Here is a 16910-nt window from a genome sequence, read left to right on the forward strand (position 1 = left end):
TGCGTTCCACACCCCTTGAGATCGAGGAACGTGAAACAGATGGGGTGAGTAACCCGGAATGGACTTCGCTGAGACCTGTAGTGGACATCTATCTAAGAGGCCCAATGGACAAAGTGATAGAGGTAGCCTTGGCAGACAAGGTAGTCCACACGGGAGAGAACGAACTCCAATACATGGAAGCTAACCACAGTGCTTGGATAAAAATATTCCAACCTGGGTTGAATAATAGCACTCTCATTGAAGATGAGTAGTACTCGCGTACCAAACGATATATTGAGATCAACCTACTGGTTCTTCAGACCGCGTACACAAATTGGGTTCCGCCAATTCCTAGACTGCGCGAAGTGCAACAGGATCGTGATTGCGAACATAGATCGATCAGAAGAGAACGCATCGCATGAATTAATGGCAAGACGCAGTAGGCGCAACTCAGATATGTTGTCTTTTCAACGATGAAACCGACCTGCACTCGAACACGGATGGGTGCAATCTAATGCCGCTGTAAAGTGTGAGCTCCGAAAGCCGCACTGATACATCCAGTCCTACGGCGCGTGAAATCACCGGCAGCGAAGGAAGCACTAACGATCGGAAACCCCAGTGATCGGTGTGAAATCTTCGTCTTCACGAGAGCGTCGTTTTCTATGAAAGATTGCGAGATGAAGCATTGCGAACTAAACAAGTAGTACAATCCAGCGGTGCACCGTGATGCTTTTGAATATGACGCCTCCTCAGCCGACCACACCGACAATTTATGATAGGTTGTCCGGACGCAGCGAACGCACAACCTTGCCTGTGACACAAATTTCAATGTCAGCGTATACGCAATGGACCAAAAGAGCTCCCCAAAGACGTAGGAAGCACACGCACCAGCTCTCCAAATCTCCTGCTCGTCAATCTCCTTGAGCTCCTTCTCGAGATCTTGGCGGTATGTCGCACGGCCATTGAACTCGAGGCTGCGTCGTGTCTCCGTGCCGTTGCGGACGCTCTCATAGAGCCTCTCAAAAACGGGAGTGTTGGTCTCCTCGAAGACCTTTGCCCAATCGAGAGCACCACGGCGAGCAGTAGTCGAGCATGCGTTGTACATGTAGTCCATGCTGTAAGAAAAAATAAGAGATAAAACGTAATCAGCCAAGCCAATCGTACCCGTGCTGGCCAATGAGCGGATAGAGCGACTGGGTAGCCTCCTCGACGGTCTCGTTGAAGGCCTCGGACGGGGTGTGCCCATTGGCACGGAGGACCTTGTACTGCGCACAGAACAATCCTTGGATGGCACCCATCAACTATCCCACTCAATCAGTGGTGTTCATGCGATAACCAAATTTTACGTATACGCACAACACCACGCTCGCCGTACAGGTCCGAATAAACCTCCTTCTCGAAGGTCGTCTCATACATGTAGCCGGAGCCGATGGCAACACCAATAGCAACGGCCTTCTCCTTGGCCTTGCCAGTCACGTCCTGCCATACGGCAATACTGGAGTTGATGCCACGGCCCTCCTTGAAGAGGGTGCGGACCGTCCGGCCAGATCCCTTGGGCGCAACGAGGATCACATCGACGTCAGGAGGAGGGATGACGTGCGTGTCGTCCTTGTACACAATGGAGAAACCGTGCGAGAAGTAGAGCGTCTTGCCCTTGGTGATCAGCGGTGCAACCTTCGGCCATGTTTGCGACTGGGCAGCGTCGGAGAGAAGGTCCATAATGATGGTGCCACGACTGATGGCTTCCTCAATCGGGAAGAGGGTCTTTCCGGGGACCTAACATGGACAGCCGTTCAAAAACCGTCTGCGGAGTCGAGAGATCCATACACACCCAGCCGTCCTCCACGGCCTGCTTCCAGCTCTCGCCGCCCTCACGAACGCCAACAATGACGTTCAAGCCATTGTCGCGCGCATTGAGACCCTGACCATGGCCCTGGGAGCCGTAGCCAATAAGAGCGAGTGTGTCGTTCTTGAAGTAGTCCTGGAGCTTGGCAAGGGGCCAGTCGCTCCGCTCGTAGACGACCTCCTTAGTGCCAGCAAAGTCCAAAGTCTTCATTCCACGCGTGAGCTGACAAGTGGAGTGAATTAGCTCCGCTAACACGGGTATTGGTGCACTACTTACCGGTACATCACGTCGGGACACTGACATCGCATTCCTCGCGAGCAAGGAGTACGACGCAGTCTGGGCAGACATTGGAATTTTTGCAGCCGCACGGGGAACACGGCGAGTGGCGGAACGGAGAGCCTGAGCAGAGCGAACAGCGAAGGAAGACATGGTGGTTGGCAAAAGAAGGACGTGAATGACTCGCACGCGTCTCGCGATCGACTCAGTTTTAGCCGCCTGACTCTACATGCCAAAGATGGCAAGCGTTCAAGAACGAGTCGTACCGTCAGTGGAAGCTGCAGAATTTTCGTGTTGAGGCGCAGCTCAAGCGCCTCTCGCTCTATGGAATCCTCGTCTACGTTTCCAGCACTTCAAGACGATATGCTGATATTCGACGAAGTGACGGACTAATAACACCCTACCCCCATCAGGAACATCCATTCCGTCTCCTCCACTCTCATCCGACAGGTGGCGTGGGCAGTGAAGCAGCACATTGTTGGACGAACGATCGTTTCGTCGGTAAGACTGATTCAACCTGCGAATCGGTCATCAACGAAGCAGACAGGTATTTGCACACTCACTATGCAGCGTGATAGTTATGTGTTGCATTTCTCAGTATGGCAGTTTGATATGTGGTGTCAGAATATTAGAAGCTTCATCAACAGCACTTAATTGGTCCAGCTCCATGACTCATTCGCAGATAAGTCCAAATGCTGTATATCCGTGTGTGCTTTGAATCGAAATGATGTTGGATTCACTGAAGGTTCGGTAGTAACTCAGCGAAAAGAATATTTTCGAGCAAACGTTCTTCTCGCTGAGTTGCTGCTGAACCATTTACTGCTCCTCTTCTTCCGCTTTGTTCCCTTTTTCTAGATCCGATGAAGCGACTCTGAGTCTCCTCCTACGTCCTTCCCCCACATCCTGCGACAATATAGGGAAGATGAGATGGCTTGATCCTTGCGGAATAGATGTAGAACCTTTCCTTTCATGGATGCTTCGTCCTGCACAGTCCCCCATTTGAACATCGGCCGAGTTGGATGAGCACGCGTCCTTTGTTCCCGGCTTTGTTCTCTGTGACGACGATGATGCACTGACAGAGCTCAGCATGTTCGATGCTTGTATGGGATTGCATTCGAAACAATCCAGCATTGAAATCTCCATACGTTGCAAGGTGAGGGGGCTGCGAAATGGGTATGAACAAAGGCAATAGCAATGCAGTTCGTGACGATCTCGGCTACGGAGATTTGAAGCCCGTACAATGCCGAAACAGGCCCTTACAGTAGTCTCCCAAAGGCAGACTGACACTCTGCTTCAACCTTCGTTCCTCAGCATACCTTACAGGTCCATGGCGCTTACTTGGTTAACAACTTTGCGAATGTTACGGCCAATGCCATGCTGGCCGCCCGGCCAAGCTTTTCCATCGAGAACAAGTCCAGGTCTCGTGATGCTCTGGAAAAGTAACTATGCGAACAGTAATACAGTCACGGTAACTCACGCGTTCTTTGTCTCCCGATCGTGTGTCAGACATTGCTGGCGCCACAGCGTGAATCTTCAATGTTCGTATTATGCGGACTGCATTCTCGTCTTCACTAACTTAGTCTTATGACAGCACGATGACTGATGTAAACGTTGAGTCGGTGCAATACTCTTTGACAACTCTAAATGTCCGTCTTCGCTCTCCCACCTTGACTGCAGATCTTTCACATGCTTTTTGAACAGCTTGAACAACAACACGCTCAGCCAACACGACCACAGATTCGAGCGGTCGACCTCACTGTGCCTTCGCCCCCCGCTCGCTATCCTCCATTAGCCCGAGCCACGACAGAGAGATTCTACGCGCTGGGATGGAAGATTTCAGAAGAATGGTTGAAGGACTTCGCCCGCCGAACGTGCTCTAAAGCTCGAATCAAGCACACACATAGTCTAATCGTTCTCGGACTCGTGATGCTGAAGCGGTACGCGAAGTATGAACACATGAACTGCTTCGTCGTGATACCCGACAACGTCCCACTCACTGCTACCGGTGACGACTCGACCCAACCTATCCTCGCAATATAGTGGACAGCAACGAGATTCTTGTTCTATCGGAGGCCGAACCAAGCACAGTACGATTGGTTGATGGAGATATTTGGTGGCGAACCTCAGTGGTTCAGGGACTCGTTACCGAAGGAGCATTTTCACATTCATGGCATCGAGACATGGTGAAGCCTGTTACCGTTCCCGTCGTACCTATCTCTTCCTTGTGATCCCTTCGTTGCACGCTAGCGTTTCTAGCTCCCTACGTATACATGTTTATGCACGTCAATGGGATTATGAGAATGTGGCCTGAATACGCGGTAGATCACGTGGTCGCGTTTATGTTGGTAGTTGATCTGACTGGCATCTTCTTGAATCTCTATACTCTTCACCATTGGAAGCTTTTTTGTCAGCCTTGGGTGACTTTGTCGGTGTCAATCTTTGGTCCAGAGATTGCTTGATTGCCATCGCATTGACTGCCACTCCCCGGTTCCTAGACAAACAGACTCACACAGGCACGATATATGACTGGTTTATTGGTGTTTTCGATGAAGATTGCGGGACCGTAAGGTTATTCGACGACCAAGGAACGCTCGGAAATCATTACTTTCGGATATTCTGATGCGCGGCGTGTGCGGATGGAGCATGGTGTTCGTTCAATTCGTGTGTACTCCTCAGGGAGTTTTTCACAGCATACATTCAAATCCGTGAACGACGACGTCGCGCATTCCGACCAGTAAATCAATCATTTGTATCGCTAACAATCTACTTGCCTATCCTCGACCTGTAATAACTCCGAAACAGCCTGTGACCAAGTATTTAACCTTGCACCAGAGCAACGGCTTTACACGGCGTCACTTTCCTCCTAGTCGTCAGAAGCATCGTCAAACGCGTCAGTGCCCGAAGCATTCGTTTCTCCAGGCCCTCGCACTGGAGGGTCGAGAAATTCACCGCTCAGCTCTTTGAGGCGAAGGCGAGCAAGTTCAAGAGCTTTTAGTCCATCTTGACTGGTGAGGTGAACGACCCGAAAATCGCGGAATATGTCGTTAAGTTGTCGATGAACCTCGGACAAGGTCTCGTCGTCTTCTCGGTCCTCCTCATGATCGCAACGTTTCTCCGCATCGGTTCCTCGGCAAACTCCGATCACGCATCATATAAAGTGCCGGCATGTTCAGCTTCACCTCACCCACGTACGTTCGCATCATATCGTGAGTCTGTCAAGCAAATTCGAAGTTGTCTTGACCTCAGAGTGCATTCTAGATCATCACCATGGATACAATGCAGTCATTGCGCGGTGCAATGATCAATTTGAAGGTGGGTCTTGCCTACTACACTGACTTGCATCCGCATCCTGATCAGTGGTCTTAGCTCGAGGACAAGGACCGGAGTGACCAGGAGCGTGGCCAGCTCATGCTATACCCAGTGGACATCAAAATACCCTCAATGCCAGCTCGGTTACCACCTCTACCTTCAGATTACCAGACGCATGAGCGACACTACACCTTAGGTTGGAGGATTACGAACAATTGGATGAGGAACTTCGGGATCCAGGCTAGCTCTCGGGATGTCGCGATGCGCACGTCCAATCTATTTTTGCTTGGCCTAAAACAACTGAAGTGGTGGTCTGGCTATAAGCACCTCTGCTCGTTCACTACTCTGGCTGATGGTGCACCAATTCCGCCACGCAGTACCACAGGAGAGGATGCTCCGTCGCAGACGCAGCGCATTATTGCCGTCACATTCTCCGCCACCCGAGAGCTTTTGAAAAGGAGACCCACACAGGCGCAATATGATTGGTTTGTTCAGCTTTTTGAAGAGGAGCCAATATGGTACAGAGATCTACTGCCGAAGGACCGTTGGTACCTTCACGACATAGAGTAGAGCGTCGAGTTGGCAATACTTCGTAAATCAGCTTATATTTTTCTTTCGGACGTCAACTGTTGTGCGTGCTTGTACAGTCCGAAGGTAGAACTTGGTATGCCAAAGCTTGTATCCATCTAGTATGTAGTGGCCTCAGTTCAACTTTAACAGTCCTCACATGACTGACGCGTCGATACGTCACGTGGTCGTGTTGTGTCCCCACCAATGGGCTTGCAGCTGAAAATTCAACCGGTGGGCCCTCAACAACTGCTACATAACATCAAACCCACATCCGGATTTCGGTATAATGTGCACAGGATGTTGTCAGAATGATGTTGAAATGCCCTGATCCCAACGTGAGTAATCAGCACCTCTCGGCAAACTCCGATCACACGCACCGTATAAAATGCTGCATATTCGGCGTCATCTCACCCACATACGTTCACATCATATCGTGAGTCTGTCAAGCAAATTCGAAGTCGTCTTGACCTCAGAGTGCATTCTAGATCATCACCATGGCTACAACGCAGTCATTGCGCCGTGCAATGAACGATTTGAAGGTGAGTCTTGCCTACTACACTGACTTGCATCCGCATCCTGATCAGTGGTCTTAGCTCGAGGACAAGGACCGGAGTGACCAGGAGCGTGGCCAGCTCATGCTATACCCAGTGGACATCAAAATATCCTCAATGCCAGCTCAGTTACCACCTCTACCTCCAGATTACCAGACGCATGAGCGACACTACACCTTAGGTTGGAGGATTACAAACAGTTGGGTGAGGAACTTCGGGCTGCAGGCTAGCTCTCGGGATGTCGCGATGCGCACATCCAATCTGTTTTGGCTTGGCCTAAAACAACTGAAGTGGTGGTCTGGCTATAAGCACCTCTGCTCGTTCACTACTCTGGCTGATGGTGCACCAATTCCGCCACGCAGTACCACAGGAGAGGATGCTCCGTCGCAGACGCAGCGCATTATTGCCGTCACATTCTCCGCCACCCGAGAGCTTTTGAAAAGGAGACCCACACAGGCGCAGTATGATTGGTTTGTCCAGCTTTTTGAAGAAGAGCCAATATGGTACAGAGATCTGCTTCCGAAGGACCGTTGGTATCTTCACGACGTAGAATAGAGCGTCAAGTTGGCAATGTTTTGTAAGTCGGCTTATATCTTCCTTCGTAGGTCGTCCACTGTTATGCGTGCTTGTGCTGTCAGGATGTGGAACTTGGTACGCCAAAGCTTCTATCTATAGTATGTAGAGGCCCCAGTTCAACTTCACAATCCTCGCTCCGAGTCGAGATGCGTGCACCCTTCACTAACGCGTCGATACGTCACGTGGTCGTGTTTGTGGCCAACAACCGCTACATCTGCACAGTATCTGTACGTGAGTCTACAACGAAGGAATGTTGTGAGAACTGCTGTAATACCGGTAGAGAGAAAAAGCTCAATGTTCCCATCTCACCACAGCCACTGAACCGTGAAACCCACAAACGTGAGTCAATCGATCAATAGTAATTATTCAACCACTCCTCGTTCCATCGTAGAGAAAAGACCAATGTGCGAAAGAGGCCCTTCTTATGCATAGCTGCCCCTGCTCATCGCCGGTGACCTCCCCAGAGCCATTCCCGCATTGTTCCTCCGAGTCAACCTCGAACTTAACCATAGACTGTCAGTCTGATCAGCGACGATTCACACGGAGGACTAAAATGCAGCACGTACCCTTCGTCGGGTTTTCATTTCCCTCGCGTTGAGAAAGAAGGATGATTGAGCGAGATTGGCCAGTTCTCGCTCAGTCACCCGCCCGTTCTCGCAAACTTCCTTCCACCCTCCGTGTCATCATCTACAATTACACTGGCGTCGTTGAGAGATAACTCGTCATTTAGCTAGGCAGTACTTACGTGAGGCGACCGAGAAACTGTGCTCCATGGTTCTACCCGATCCTGTTATCGGAGAGACGCATGAGATAGACAAACCCGGTAGGAAGACGTGCGCTTGCTTCGTACCACTTGTTTTACCCTCGCAGTCGCCAGAGACGAGAAGAGATGATTAGGTGAGACGCCTCTCCTGTCTCCTGCGACTTCTTTCCGATACCAATCTGATCAGAAAAACTTGAGTAGCATGGCCTGTTTGATCTAGGAAACATGTATTGCATCACGCGAGGCGATTCACGTCAGTCTTGTCAGTTTCGCATCGTGATGCTCACGATCAATGACCTATCTGAAATCTACGAACCCATCAGTAGCTAGGGCGGTGGGAATCGAAGAAAGCGTACCAGACATTCAACGTCCAACACTCGGCGCAGCAACTGCTTCTGCTCCATCCTGTCCCTGGGGGTTCGTAGACTCTGTCCTGTCAGAATAAACAAGAGCCACGGGATCCAAGATGCGAGAAAATACTGTACCGCCGGGGAAACCAGGTTCGTCGGGGTGATCAGGCCCTCCCCCAGCTTCGCAGGCAAGTCCATCTATCCAGGAGTGTAGGTCGCTCCAGTCTTATCAAGTTGTGCCCCTGCGACGATCTGTTCTCCAATACAGAAGGGTGTTCAGCACGGCTATTACAACGAAGAGAGCACGATTCAAAACGGTCTCTGACGCGGCGGAGACATCGAGGTCGTCAGGTTCATGACTCCCTCGCTCGATGGCTCGTTCGCATCGGAAACCTTACCTATAATCCTCGGTCTTCCCTTGAGGCTGCGCAGCGCGGTTGGTCTCCCGTAAAAAAGCACCTGAAGAAAGGAATCGGAGAGAAATGTCAACGGCACACGAAGCGAATATCTGAGACTCTGTTTTTGGTTTTAGTATTTTTCTTTTTTTTGTAGCGTTTTGGATTTAAATGGATGAAGAAACGAAACGAGAAAGACGGAAAAGTAGCAGGCCGTGAGACGCGAATGCGTCGTCACGGTGGCGATTTCAGCTTGGAGCTCTCCCCGTCGGAGGGTCCGAGACGCGTGTCCGAGCCCTAGAAACTCGGACAAACGTCGCAGCCACGACGAGTTATCTCCAAGCATCCGTCGCCAAAAAAATAGCGGACAGTGAACATCGACACGAACAACCCCGACTCCTCAAAGAGCAGTCTTAGGGAACGCACGGTGAGAGATGTCCGCGCGGCCCCGCGCGACCGCGACCGGGAGGAGCGTGTACTCGACTGGCTTGAAGCCCGGAATGGGCACCCAGTCGAGGTCAGAGCGCCTGCCGGTGCCCTTCACCACCGCGATTTTGTCCTTCAGCGTCGCACCGCTCTTCTTGCCTTCAGAGGAGAAGACGCGAACGGGCTTGGCCTTGGACTTGGGAGGGGGAGAGTGCAGGATCTTGCGGCCGCCAGCAGCCGAAGACTTGCTACGGGTCGGGAGCGAGTTGAAGTGCACGGAGGAGACGCGCACGACGGGCGGGAGCGATGCGCACTTCACGAGATCCACGGTGGGAACCTGGAGAGTTACAGCAGACATGGTAAATGTGTGTGTGGTAGGGTGGGTAGGTGTGAACGGTGAAAATGCGGGAGCGTGTTGTGAGGTGTGGGGGAAAACGAAGGGGGATTTTACACTATACATTGCGATCCCAACCAGAGCAAATCTCGGTCTCACGGAAGCTGTCGGTCACGATATAAATGACAGGCGGATCCGCCTGTCGTTCGTCACGCCAGGGATCTGAAAAGTTTCTCTGAGATTTCAAAAGCCTCAAAAGCCTCAGAGAAACTTTTCAGACGCCTGAGCCTCGAAGAAACTCTTCAGATACCTGATATGATGTACGACATACAAGTCGGGGTGAACCCGGCCCCTTCTCAGAGTTTGGTCTTGTACGAAATCCTGACGGCGAAAGGCAGTCATTTTTGAAATCCGAAGGGATTGAACATGACGTAAAGGTCATATCGAGCAGCCAGATTGTCCAACTTAAATTACACGAACTCGAACAGGACAGTGAAGAAGCATAGATAAGGCACGCAAGCACAGAACAGGTAGGCCTGAAGAAGCTTAAATGCGTTAGTCTATCAGACCATCACTGGCATATACGAGCACACAAGTCCGGAAAAGCTATGCATATGTAACGTCCGCAGGTGGAACTTGTACGGGACAAATCTCGAGAAGACGCACACGCACCACTCGCACTGCGATGGCAGGTTCCGATTACCGGCGGAGAAAGAGGCACCAGAGCGACAGCCCCCTCGACGCCGCCCAGCACCTCCTTCACCGCTGGTGACCTTCATCAAACCCAACTCATGTTGCGAACCTGGGAAAGAGCAAAAGTCAGCGAGGAGCCACATCATCGCACACGGACATACTTACCTGGCGCATGTCTCAACCATCTACCCGATCACCGGCGACAAAGAGAGACCACAGAACGAGCGCCCCCACGACACCAGTTCAGCCATCTCCCTCACCGCCGGCGACCTCCTACCATCCATCCAGTCCTCGTCTGCACTTAGACCTGATACACATTGATTATCAATGAAGATTCGCTGTGCTAGGCGACAAACAGCGCTTACCCCGTGTGAGTGTCAGCTCTCTAGCAGTCACCGACGGAAGAGAGAAGCGACATAGCAAGTGCCCCCACGACACCTGCTCAGCCACTCCTCTCGCCGCCAGTGATCATCCTTGTCCGTATCTGCTATCCAGCACGAGCCTGAGCAAAGTTCGATGAGCCCCAATTTACTCCGGGCAACATGTAGCGCCTACCTGGGCTTACTCGTCAACCTCCTCCGTCACTGATTAAGAAAGAAGCAGCAGAGAGAGCGCCCCCACGACACCCGCTCAACCACCTCTACCTCCGCCAGCGATTTCCCTCCGCATCCTCCAACGCGCAAACCTAGGACAAGCGGGAGCACACGAGTCGACCGTTCCTCTATGTCCCAGGTAACGCTCACCTCGGGCGGAAATATCATCTCTTGTCCGTCAAAGGCGACCAGAAGGGAGGATTGAGCGAGAGCGGCCGTCACTCGCTCAGCCACCCCTTGCCGCCCTCAGTGCGCTCTTATTGCCTCAATACGTTTCGAACTTCCTTTCTGTTGAACTTGACGCCTCCTACCGCACGATCAGTCTGAGAATGCAGCAAGGTGGCTGCGAGATAGTTAGCTCGGCTGGGCTCTACTGTGCCACGATCAGAAAGTCCGCATCATGAAGGAGGATAAGAACGCAATGAAGGCGTCACCGAATGACAATCCATGCGACTTCAGAATTGAACTACCATGTGTCTTCCAATCGCATTCCACCGGAGCCTGTGTTTGAAGTGTGTTATTTAGCACTGTTCTCCAAACGTGCAAAATGCATTAAGCACTGTACCATATCCGGGGAGGCCAAGTTCACCGGGGTGATCAAGCCCTCCCTCAGCCTCGCCGAAACCACACATCCAAGTCGGTCGGCTTCACAGTTCATATCGCGACCTGTACTCATGGAAAAAGCAGGCGCTCAGCATGATACGAACTAACACGATGCAATGATGAACGGCCCCGGACACGTCAGAGGCACCAAGATCTTCGGGTTCATGACTCCCTCCCCCGATGACCCGTCCGCGACGGGGGCCTTACCTGGCCGTCAATCCGCGTCTTTACTCTTCGTGCCTGAGGCTGCCTAGCGCGTCCATCGTCATAAAACCTGAGGCTCAAACAGCAAAACGTTAGCGTGAGAGAAAAAAGCCCAATGATCCCTTTCTTTCTTTCCTGTCGCTCTCCATATTTTGCATGCAAATCGCAGGAAAATAGAGCACGGGAAACAAAAGAAAGAGAACGAGGAAGGATGACCATTCAACAGCCAGTCTCTCCCCGATAGGCTGAGCGGCAGGTTCATCCTCAACGGGTTACCTGAGACGTCCGCACGAGGCCTAGAAACTCGGAGGGACGCCGCAGCCCCCAACGAGTCCCCTGCGCACTGCACGGTAAATCAAGCGCTCAGAACCTGCGAGGACGGTCAAACTCATATTCAAGAAGAAGTTTTGGGCGGGAACGTACGACGAGAAATATCTGAACGCATCTGGGCCACCTCGAGCAGAAGTAGCGCGTATAGGCTGGAATCTTTCGAGGCTCGGAATCAGAATGACACCTCCACAGTTGATATTCTGGCCATTATCGCCGCCCACTTCTTCTACCGCAAGTAGGCCTTGAAGATGGAATCGGATGATGAGGATGAAAGGAGCTTGTGACCACCAGCGGCCAAAGACGTGCATCTCGAAACAGCACAAGACATATTTACCGGAGTGCACGAGTGTGTGAAGGAAAATGACGGAAAAATGTGTTCTCAAGTTGACTAGTTGACTCGAGGATAAGCATATCATTATAATTGCGATTCAAACTATATGGTCATAAATAATCAGTCGGATTGACTATTCATGGCTACATGTAGGCTGAATCACAATCACAACGAGTTACTCAACTCATCAATGTTTGAATCGCAATCCTCTTCGGGGTCCAATGCTGACATACACAAGCAGAGTTCGCAGATAGCCGGAGCACATAGTCTCCCCAGAGGCAGAGTACTACAAAAGATATCATCCCTTCAAGCTTCAAGCTTCAAGTTTTGAGTTGTTGAACGCGCCGAGTGGAGACCGTGACGTGACGACTCCGTGACGTAACAGTGACAGCTCGCGCTCTTCACGTGAGATATGGCGCAGGTGACGTCATGCTGCGCCTTAGCACTCTAGCTATAATATGACAGCCCTCACGACACGTCGAGCAAGTACTTTTAGAATTGTATATAACCATTTCTTAGAAAAGACGAGTAAACAGAATGATGCCTCTCGAGCTCAGTCGTACTTACGCATAACCTCGTTCCCCCTTACGTCCGTCGCGAAGTTGCTGCGCACTCCCTCCTTCCAGTTCGGCTGCTCAAACGTAGACGTGTGGCACCATGGCTTCAGCGTGAGCTCAGTCTCGATGACATGCGCGAAATGCTCAGACCAGCCCTTGCGTGGGAAGGCCGCGGTCGTAGTTTCGATGAGTCGTGGGTGGACGAGATTCGCGCGCCTGCAAGTAAGCTAAGCATCTGTAGCGGACACCCTGCATCGAGAACTTACAGCCCAACATTATCTGAACGAATAATACCTCAGTGATCACCACGCGATGACAACAGCGGCTGGAAAACTTACCGAGGATGGTCGCCAACTGCAAAATCTGTCCGACCATGGTAACGTTCCCTCTGACGAAAACGGGTCAAGACCATCGCGCACACACGTAAATGATTCTATTCACCCCTTCACAAAGATATCCTGGTGCCGGATAATCGCATCGCACACACTGTCTGCCTGGTCCTCATGCCCACCTTGTGCGAGGATGAGCTCGCGCGCAACAATCGCGCCCTTGAACTCGAACGACATCTTCGTTGACGCGAGAAATCGCTCGGCGGTGCCAATGTCATGGAGGAGACACACAAGGTAGTACGTCCCGGAGTCGTACGTCCAGGTAGGGAAGTGCGTCTTCACCAGTGCAGTACCTGCATCACAGCACGCATCAACACAAGATCTACTGCGGATGCGCCGAGGGGTGTTTACCATAGACGTACACCCTGTGGCTGTGATTGTATGTCTGCTCGTCGAGTTCTTTCTTCACAGCAGGGAATAGACGCGTCAGCAGTTCCGGTCGGAGAATGACGCTAGACGCCTACTTTGACAAACGCCTTAACCTGGCGCACGACGGCGGAGTCAGGGAGAGGAAAGTCCGAAGCCACGAACAAGTCTTGCTTTGGGTTGGGACCACTGGCGGTGGGATGATCTTTGAATAGAACATCTGGGTCCCGTGGGACAGGGGTAAACCCGTAGAACACAACGTTGTTGTCCGACATTTCTAGACTGGGAACCAATACTAAACTGAAAGCGACGTAAGCCACTGAGTAAGGCTGCAAGTGTGATATACGCACCAAGTCCTAAACTGCGCGGAGTACGTTGGCAATGGGTACACTGGTCGACCGAGCAACTCTTTTAACCATCTACCTCCCATCTTCTCTATACCCTCACAGCACGTGCAATCTTACACAAGCCCTCCCTCGCTCCCTCGGGCATCCCACCTGCTGACTCGACGAACCATCGATACTCGATAAGCGCTGTGCACAGCGCGAACAACGAAGCTCACTGAAATCCGCCGTAACGACGATCGCACCAATCCTCAGACAACTTACAAACCACAAGAGCTGAAACAACCACGATGCGGGAGGTGACGTGAACATAGGCGAGTGAGCAGACGATGGCATTGGCAGCAGAAATACAAAAGTTACAAACGGACGGGAGAATCATGCACTAGCGGCTAGCCCAGCAGCGGCCGAGGCCATGGCGATGACGGGAATGGTAGCAGGTGACTCGAGTATCTTGTCTGCTATAGCTTCTGTCGTTGAAGTCTCCACCGATGGAGTTGCCGCAGATATAGCAGGTTCGGCCGCAGGCGGACTATGCGTAGTCTTGGCTTTCTTCCTCTTCTTCAGCATAGCTACGAAAACATGAGTAACTAATCAAGGCAAGGGATAAAGCATGAACATACCTGCAGTAACGGCATTCTTGACGTTGTCAACGATGTCTCTGCTCTGCTCCAGATATTCTGTATCGTCGAAGCGGTGTTTCCTTCCCGCAACAGGCTCAGAAGGGCCAGAACCGTCTGACGAGATCCCGAGCTTCTTCTCCAGCGCCTCCAATTTCTTTTTCTGTGTCTCCTGCTGGGCCTTCTTGCGCTCGGGTTCACTTTCGATGTACTCTGCGAGTCTGCGGCGGAAGACGTGAGTCAGTCGCACAGTGCAAACGTGAAGATCACAGCGTACCTCTTGGCTTCCTTGATCGTGCTCAGACGCCTGCCACTGAGATCTCTGCACGAGTCGTTGTTACTCGTTTTCTGGCTGCTCATACGGCCACCAGCGGCTCGCAGCTGCGACCCGAAACCGCCCTTGCCGCCTCTCAGCCTCGGAACCAGGCGCAAGCTCACCAGAGCTGGGCCATTGCTTCCCTCGTCGTCTGTAGCATACAGCAACGACAGTGGAGTCTCTGGAGATGGAACTGAGCCGCGGTGCGGGGATAGGACCAGGTCGGAAGGAAGTGAGGGATAACGATCGGCGAGGAGGCCATCAAGGGCAGAGAAGGGAGTATCCAGCGGCGCTGAGAGGGAAAGTGTGGGAAAAGGTGGGAAGGTTGAGACGAGGATGGAGGCAGACATGGTGAAAGACATGCACTAGATCTGAAGGTAGGTTGGTCGATGAGGTAAGAGTAGAGTTGAGAGTCGGCAGCAAATATTGCCAAACAGAGACTCGCCGCTGGATCACATGACAACGCGTCACAACTGCATCCGCTTGGCACCCGCTACCAGTGGCATTTAAAGTCCCACTCTCGTAATTTTGAGCCCCATCACACTTCTCTTCCCTAAACCACCATACCTGAAGTTACAGGCTCTACCTGAGCAGTACTTGACAATTGAGAGCATCTACAATGACCGCACTCGATTTGATTCAGCAAGGAATTACACCCTCCTTTGAATGGCCTGTCAAATTCGGCTTGTACACTACCGCTGTGGCATATGTCCTCTCAGTGATTACTGGGAATGTCTCGCAAGTTGACAGGATATGGACCTTCATGCCGACGATCTACACCGCGTATTTCGCGTTGCTACCTCTTTGGTCGCACGTTTCGCCTCTGCCTTTGTGGCCGTACAAGCCGGAAGTCTTGGATTCTCATGTCGCAGTGAACTACAGTCAGAGGGCTTTGCTCATGTTTGCATTGGTGGTACGTCATTATCCAATGTGTCTGTTCCTGAACTCATTCCTGTTCTAGTTCATATGGATGAGCAGGTATGTTCACATCACTTTCCGAGCAAGTATAAAATTGAGCACACGTCGTCGTTAGGTTATCATACAACACTTGGAGGAGGGGCCTGTTCAACTTGCAAGCTCAGTTTTTTCTTTCGCGTGAGATCATAACTTGATATACTACTAGGCATGACGAGGACTACCGCTGGGCAATTGTCCGCAAGAACGTCCCATCACGGTTTCTTTTCGAGATTTTTAACCTCGTCTTCATCGGTAATAAATGAATATATAGTGTTTGAACAGACCTGACTTTTCGACCGTAGCGGCGATGCAGAACGTCATCCTGTTCCTGCTCGGCCTGCCTACGCATATCGCCGCCTTCCAACAGCCCACAGAGCTCAGCACATCTGATTATGTCCTTGGTTCTCTGGCCCTACTCGACCTTGCTCTGGAATTCGTAGCAGACAACCAGCAGTACTCCTTCCAAACGTTCAAGCACAACGGTGTGCTCGAAAAGAATGACTGGCCGGGCGCTCGGATCCAGTGGACTGAGGAGGACGCCAAGCGCGGATTCATTACGCGCGGGCTCTGGGCATGGTCCCGACACCCGAACTTCTTTTTTGAGCAGACTTTCTGGGTATGTGCCTTTTGTCACCGCTTCTCTGCGCGTCCCTAATGAGACTCTGTTGCACAGGCAATCATCACACTCTTCCCGCTACTTGCTCCTGAAACCCCTAGCCTCCCGACTCTCCCTATCACATCTATGGCGCCCCTCTGGCCGTTGACTCCCGCGTTCGTACTCTGCTCGCTCTTCATTTCGTCGACTTCCTTCACGGAGAGTATCTCTTCGCCCAAGTATCCCGCATACCGCGCGTACCAGAGGCGCGTCGCGATGTTCGTGCCGTTCCTTACGCCTGTATGGGGCTTGTTCTTGAAGGTGCGGGGCAAGAAGGAAGAGGTGGACGAACTACTGTTCGGAAAAGGGAAGAAGACCGATTGAGCTGGCTACCCGAGTGATTGTCGTCTTGAGCTCGTGTCGATTGATACCTTGTATTTGACTGTCTATCCCATTTGCTCTGTTTGTAATGCTTTTTGATATAGTTGTATAGGATATTTGTTGAACGGGTCTAAGGGGGGATCGAGACAATAGTCGCTTAGGCTCTCGCGTTTCGACGGCCCCATGTACGTTCTCTTGTACCGACCCTCACTCTTTCTGGGCGGACGAGGTCGTTCGTTCCTTGTTCGCCCGCCGTTAT

The 16910-nt window shown here is 51.7% G+C and overlaps 10 protein-coding genes across 10 annotated transcripts; 4 read left to right on the forward strand and 6 right to left on the reverse strand.

The window, feature by feature from the left end:
• Positions 1-749: 749 nt before the first annotated feature.
• SCP_1303270 (Probable ketol-acid reductoisomerase) lies at positions 750-2254 on the reverse strand (the record flags this gene model as incomplete). Its single annotated transcript, XM_027763623.1, has 6 exons — positions 750-790; positions 868-1094; positions 1144-1280; positions 1336-1755; positions 1811-2047; positions 2102-2254. The coding sequence occupies 6 exons, from the start codon at positions 2252-2254 to the stop codon at positions 750-752; spliced, it is 1215 nt and encodes a 404-aa protein (XP_027619424.1).
• Positions 2255-3787: 1533 nt separating this feature from the next.
• SCP_1303280 (hypothetical protein) lies at positions 3788-4141 on the forward strand (the record flags this gene model as incomplete). The annotated part of the gene is made up of 1 exon (XM_027763624.1): positions 3788-4141. The coding sequence occupies one exon, from the start codon at positions 3788-3790 to the stop codon at positions 4139-4141; it is 354 nt and encodes a 117-aa protein (XP_027619425.1).
• A 1227-nt stretch (positions 4142-5368) lies between these two features.
• Positions 5369-5980, forward strand: SCP_1303290 (hypothetical protein; the record flags this gene model as incomplete). Its single annotated transcript, XM_027763625.1, has 2 exons — positions 5369-5413; positions 5468-5980. 2 exons carry the CDS (start codon positions 5369-5371, stop codon positions 5978-5980), a joined length of 558 nt encoding a protein of 185 aa, XP_027619426.1.
• Positions 5981-6474: 494 nt separating this feature from the next.
• SCP_1303300 (hypothetical protein) lies at positions 6475-7086 on the forward strand (the record flags this gene model as incomplete). The annotated part of the gene is made up of 2 exons (XM_027763626.1): positions 6475-6519; positions 6574-7086. The coding sequence occupies 2 exons, from the start codon at positions 6475-6477 to the stop codon at positions 7084-7086; spliced, it is 558 nt and encodes a 185-aa protein (XP_027619427.1).
• Positions 7087-8133: 1047 nt separating this feature from the next.
• Positions 8134-8418, reverse strand: SCP_1303310 (hypothetical protein; the record flags this gene model as incomplete). Its single annotated transcript, XM_027763627.1, has 2 exons — positions 8134-8178; positions 8227-8418. The coding sequence occupies 2 exons, from the start codon at positions 8416-8418 to the stop codon at positions 8134-8136; spliced, it is 237 nt and encodes a 78-aa protein (XP_027619428.1).
• A 597-nt stretch (positions 8419-9015) lies between these two features.
• SCP_1303320 (hypothetical protein) lies at positions 9016-9501 on the reverse strand (the record flags this gene model as incomplete). Its single annotated transcript, XM_027763628.1, has 1 exon — positions 9016-9501. The coding sequence occupies one exon, from the start codon at positions 9499-9501 to the stop codon at positions 9016-9018; it is 486 nt and encodes a 161-aa protein (XP_027619429.1).
• A 2263-nt stretch (positions 9502-11764) lies between these two features.
• On the reverse strand, positions 11765-12106 carry SCP_1303330 (hypothetical protein; the record flags this gene model as incomplete). Its single annotated transcript, XM_027763629.1, has 1 exon — positions 11765-12106. The coding sequence occupies one exon, from the start codon at positions 12104-12106 to the stop codon at positions 11765-11767; it is 342 nt and encodes a 113-aa protein (XP_027619430.1).
• Positions 12107-12682: 576 nt separating this feature from the next.
• Positions 12683-13871, reverse strand: SCP_1303340 (Cyanamide hydratase DDI3; the record flags this gene model as incomplete). The annotated part of the gene is made up of 7 exons (XM_027763630.1): positions 12683-12902; positions 12953-12965; positions 13025-13074; positions 13128-13368; positions 13427-13478; positions 13540-13741; positions 13792-13871. The coding sequence occupies 7 exons, from the start codon at positions 13869-13871 to the stop codon at positions 12683-12685; spliced, it is 858 nt and encodes a 285-aa protein (XP_027619431.1).
• Positions 13872-14160: 289 nt separating this feature from the next.
• On the reverse strand, positions 14161-15068 carry SCP_1303350 (Telomere maintenance protein; the record flags this gene model as incomplete). The annotated part of the gene is made up of 3 exons (XM_027763631.1): positions 14161-14354; positions 14406-14623; positions 14680-15068. The coding sequence occupies 3 exons, from the start codon at positions 15066-15068 to the stop codon at positions 14161-14163; spliced, it is 801 nt and encodes a 266-aa protein (XP_027619432.1).
• A 269-nt stretch (positions 15069-15337) lies between these two features.
• SCP_1303360 (Uncharacterized protein) lies at positions 15338-16654 on the forward strand (the record flags this gene model as incomplete). Its single annotated transcript, XM_027763632.1, has 6 exons — positions 15338-15631; positions 15680-15696; positions 15752-15790; positions 15842-15927; positions 15978-16291; positions 16349-16654. 6 exons carry the CDS (start codon positions 15338-15340, stop codon positions 16652-16654), a joined length of 1056 nt encoding a protein of 351 aa, XP_027619433.1.
• Positions 16655-16910: the final 256 nt, after the last annotated feature.

Source organism: Sparassis crispa (assembly GCF_003851025.1).
Source record: "Sparassis crispa DNA, contig_000012F, whole genome shotgun sequence".
NCBI classification, from domain to species: domain Eukaryota; kingdom Fungi; phylum Basidiomycota; class Agaricomycetes; order Polyporales; family Sparassidaceae; genus Sparassis; species Sparassis crispa.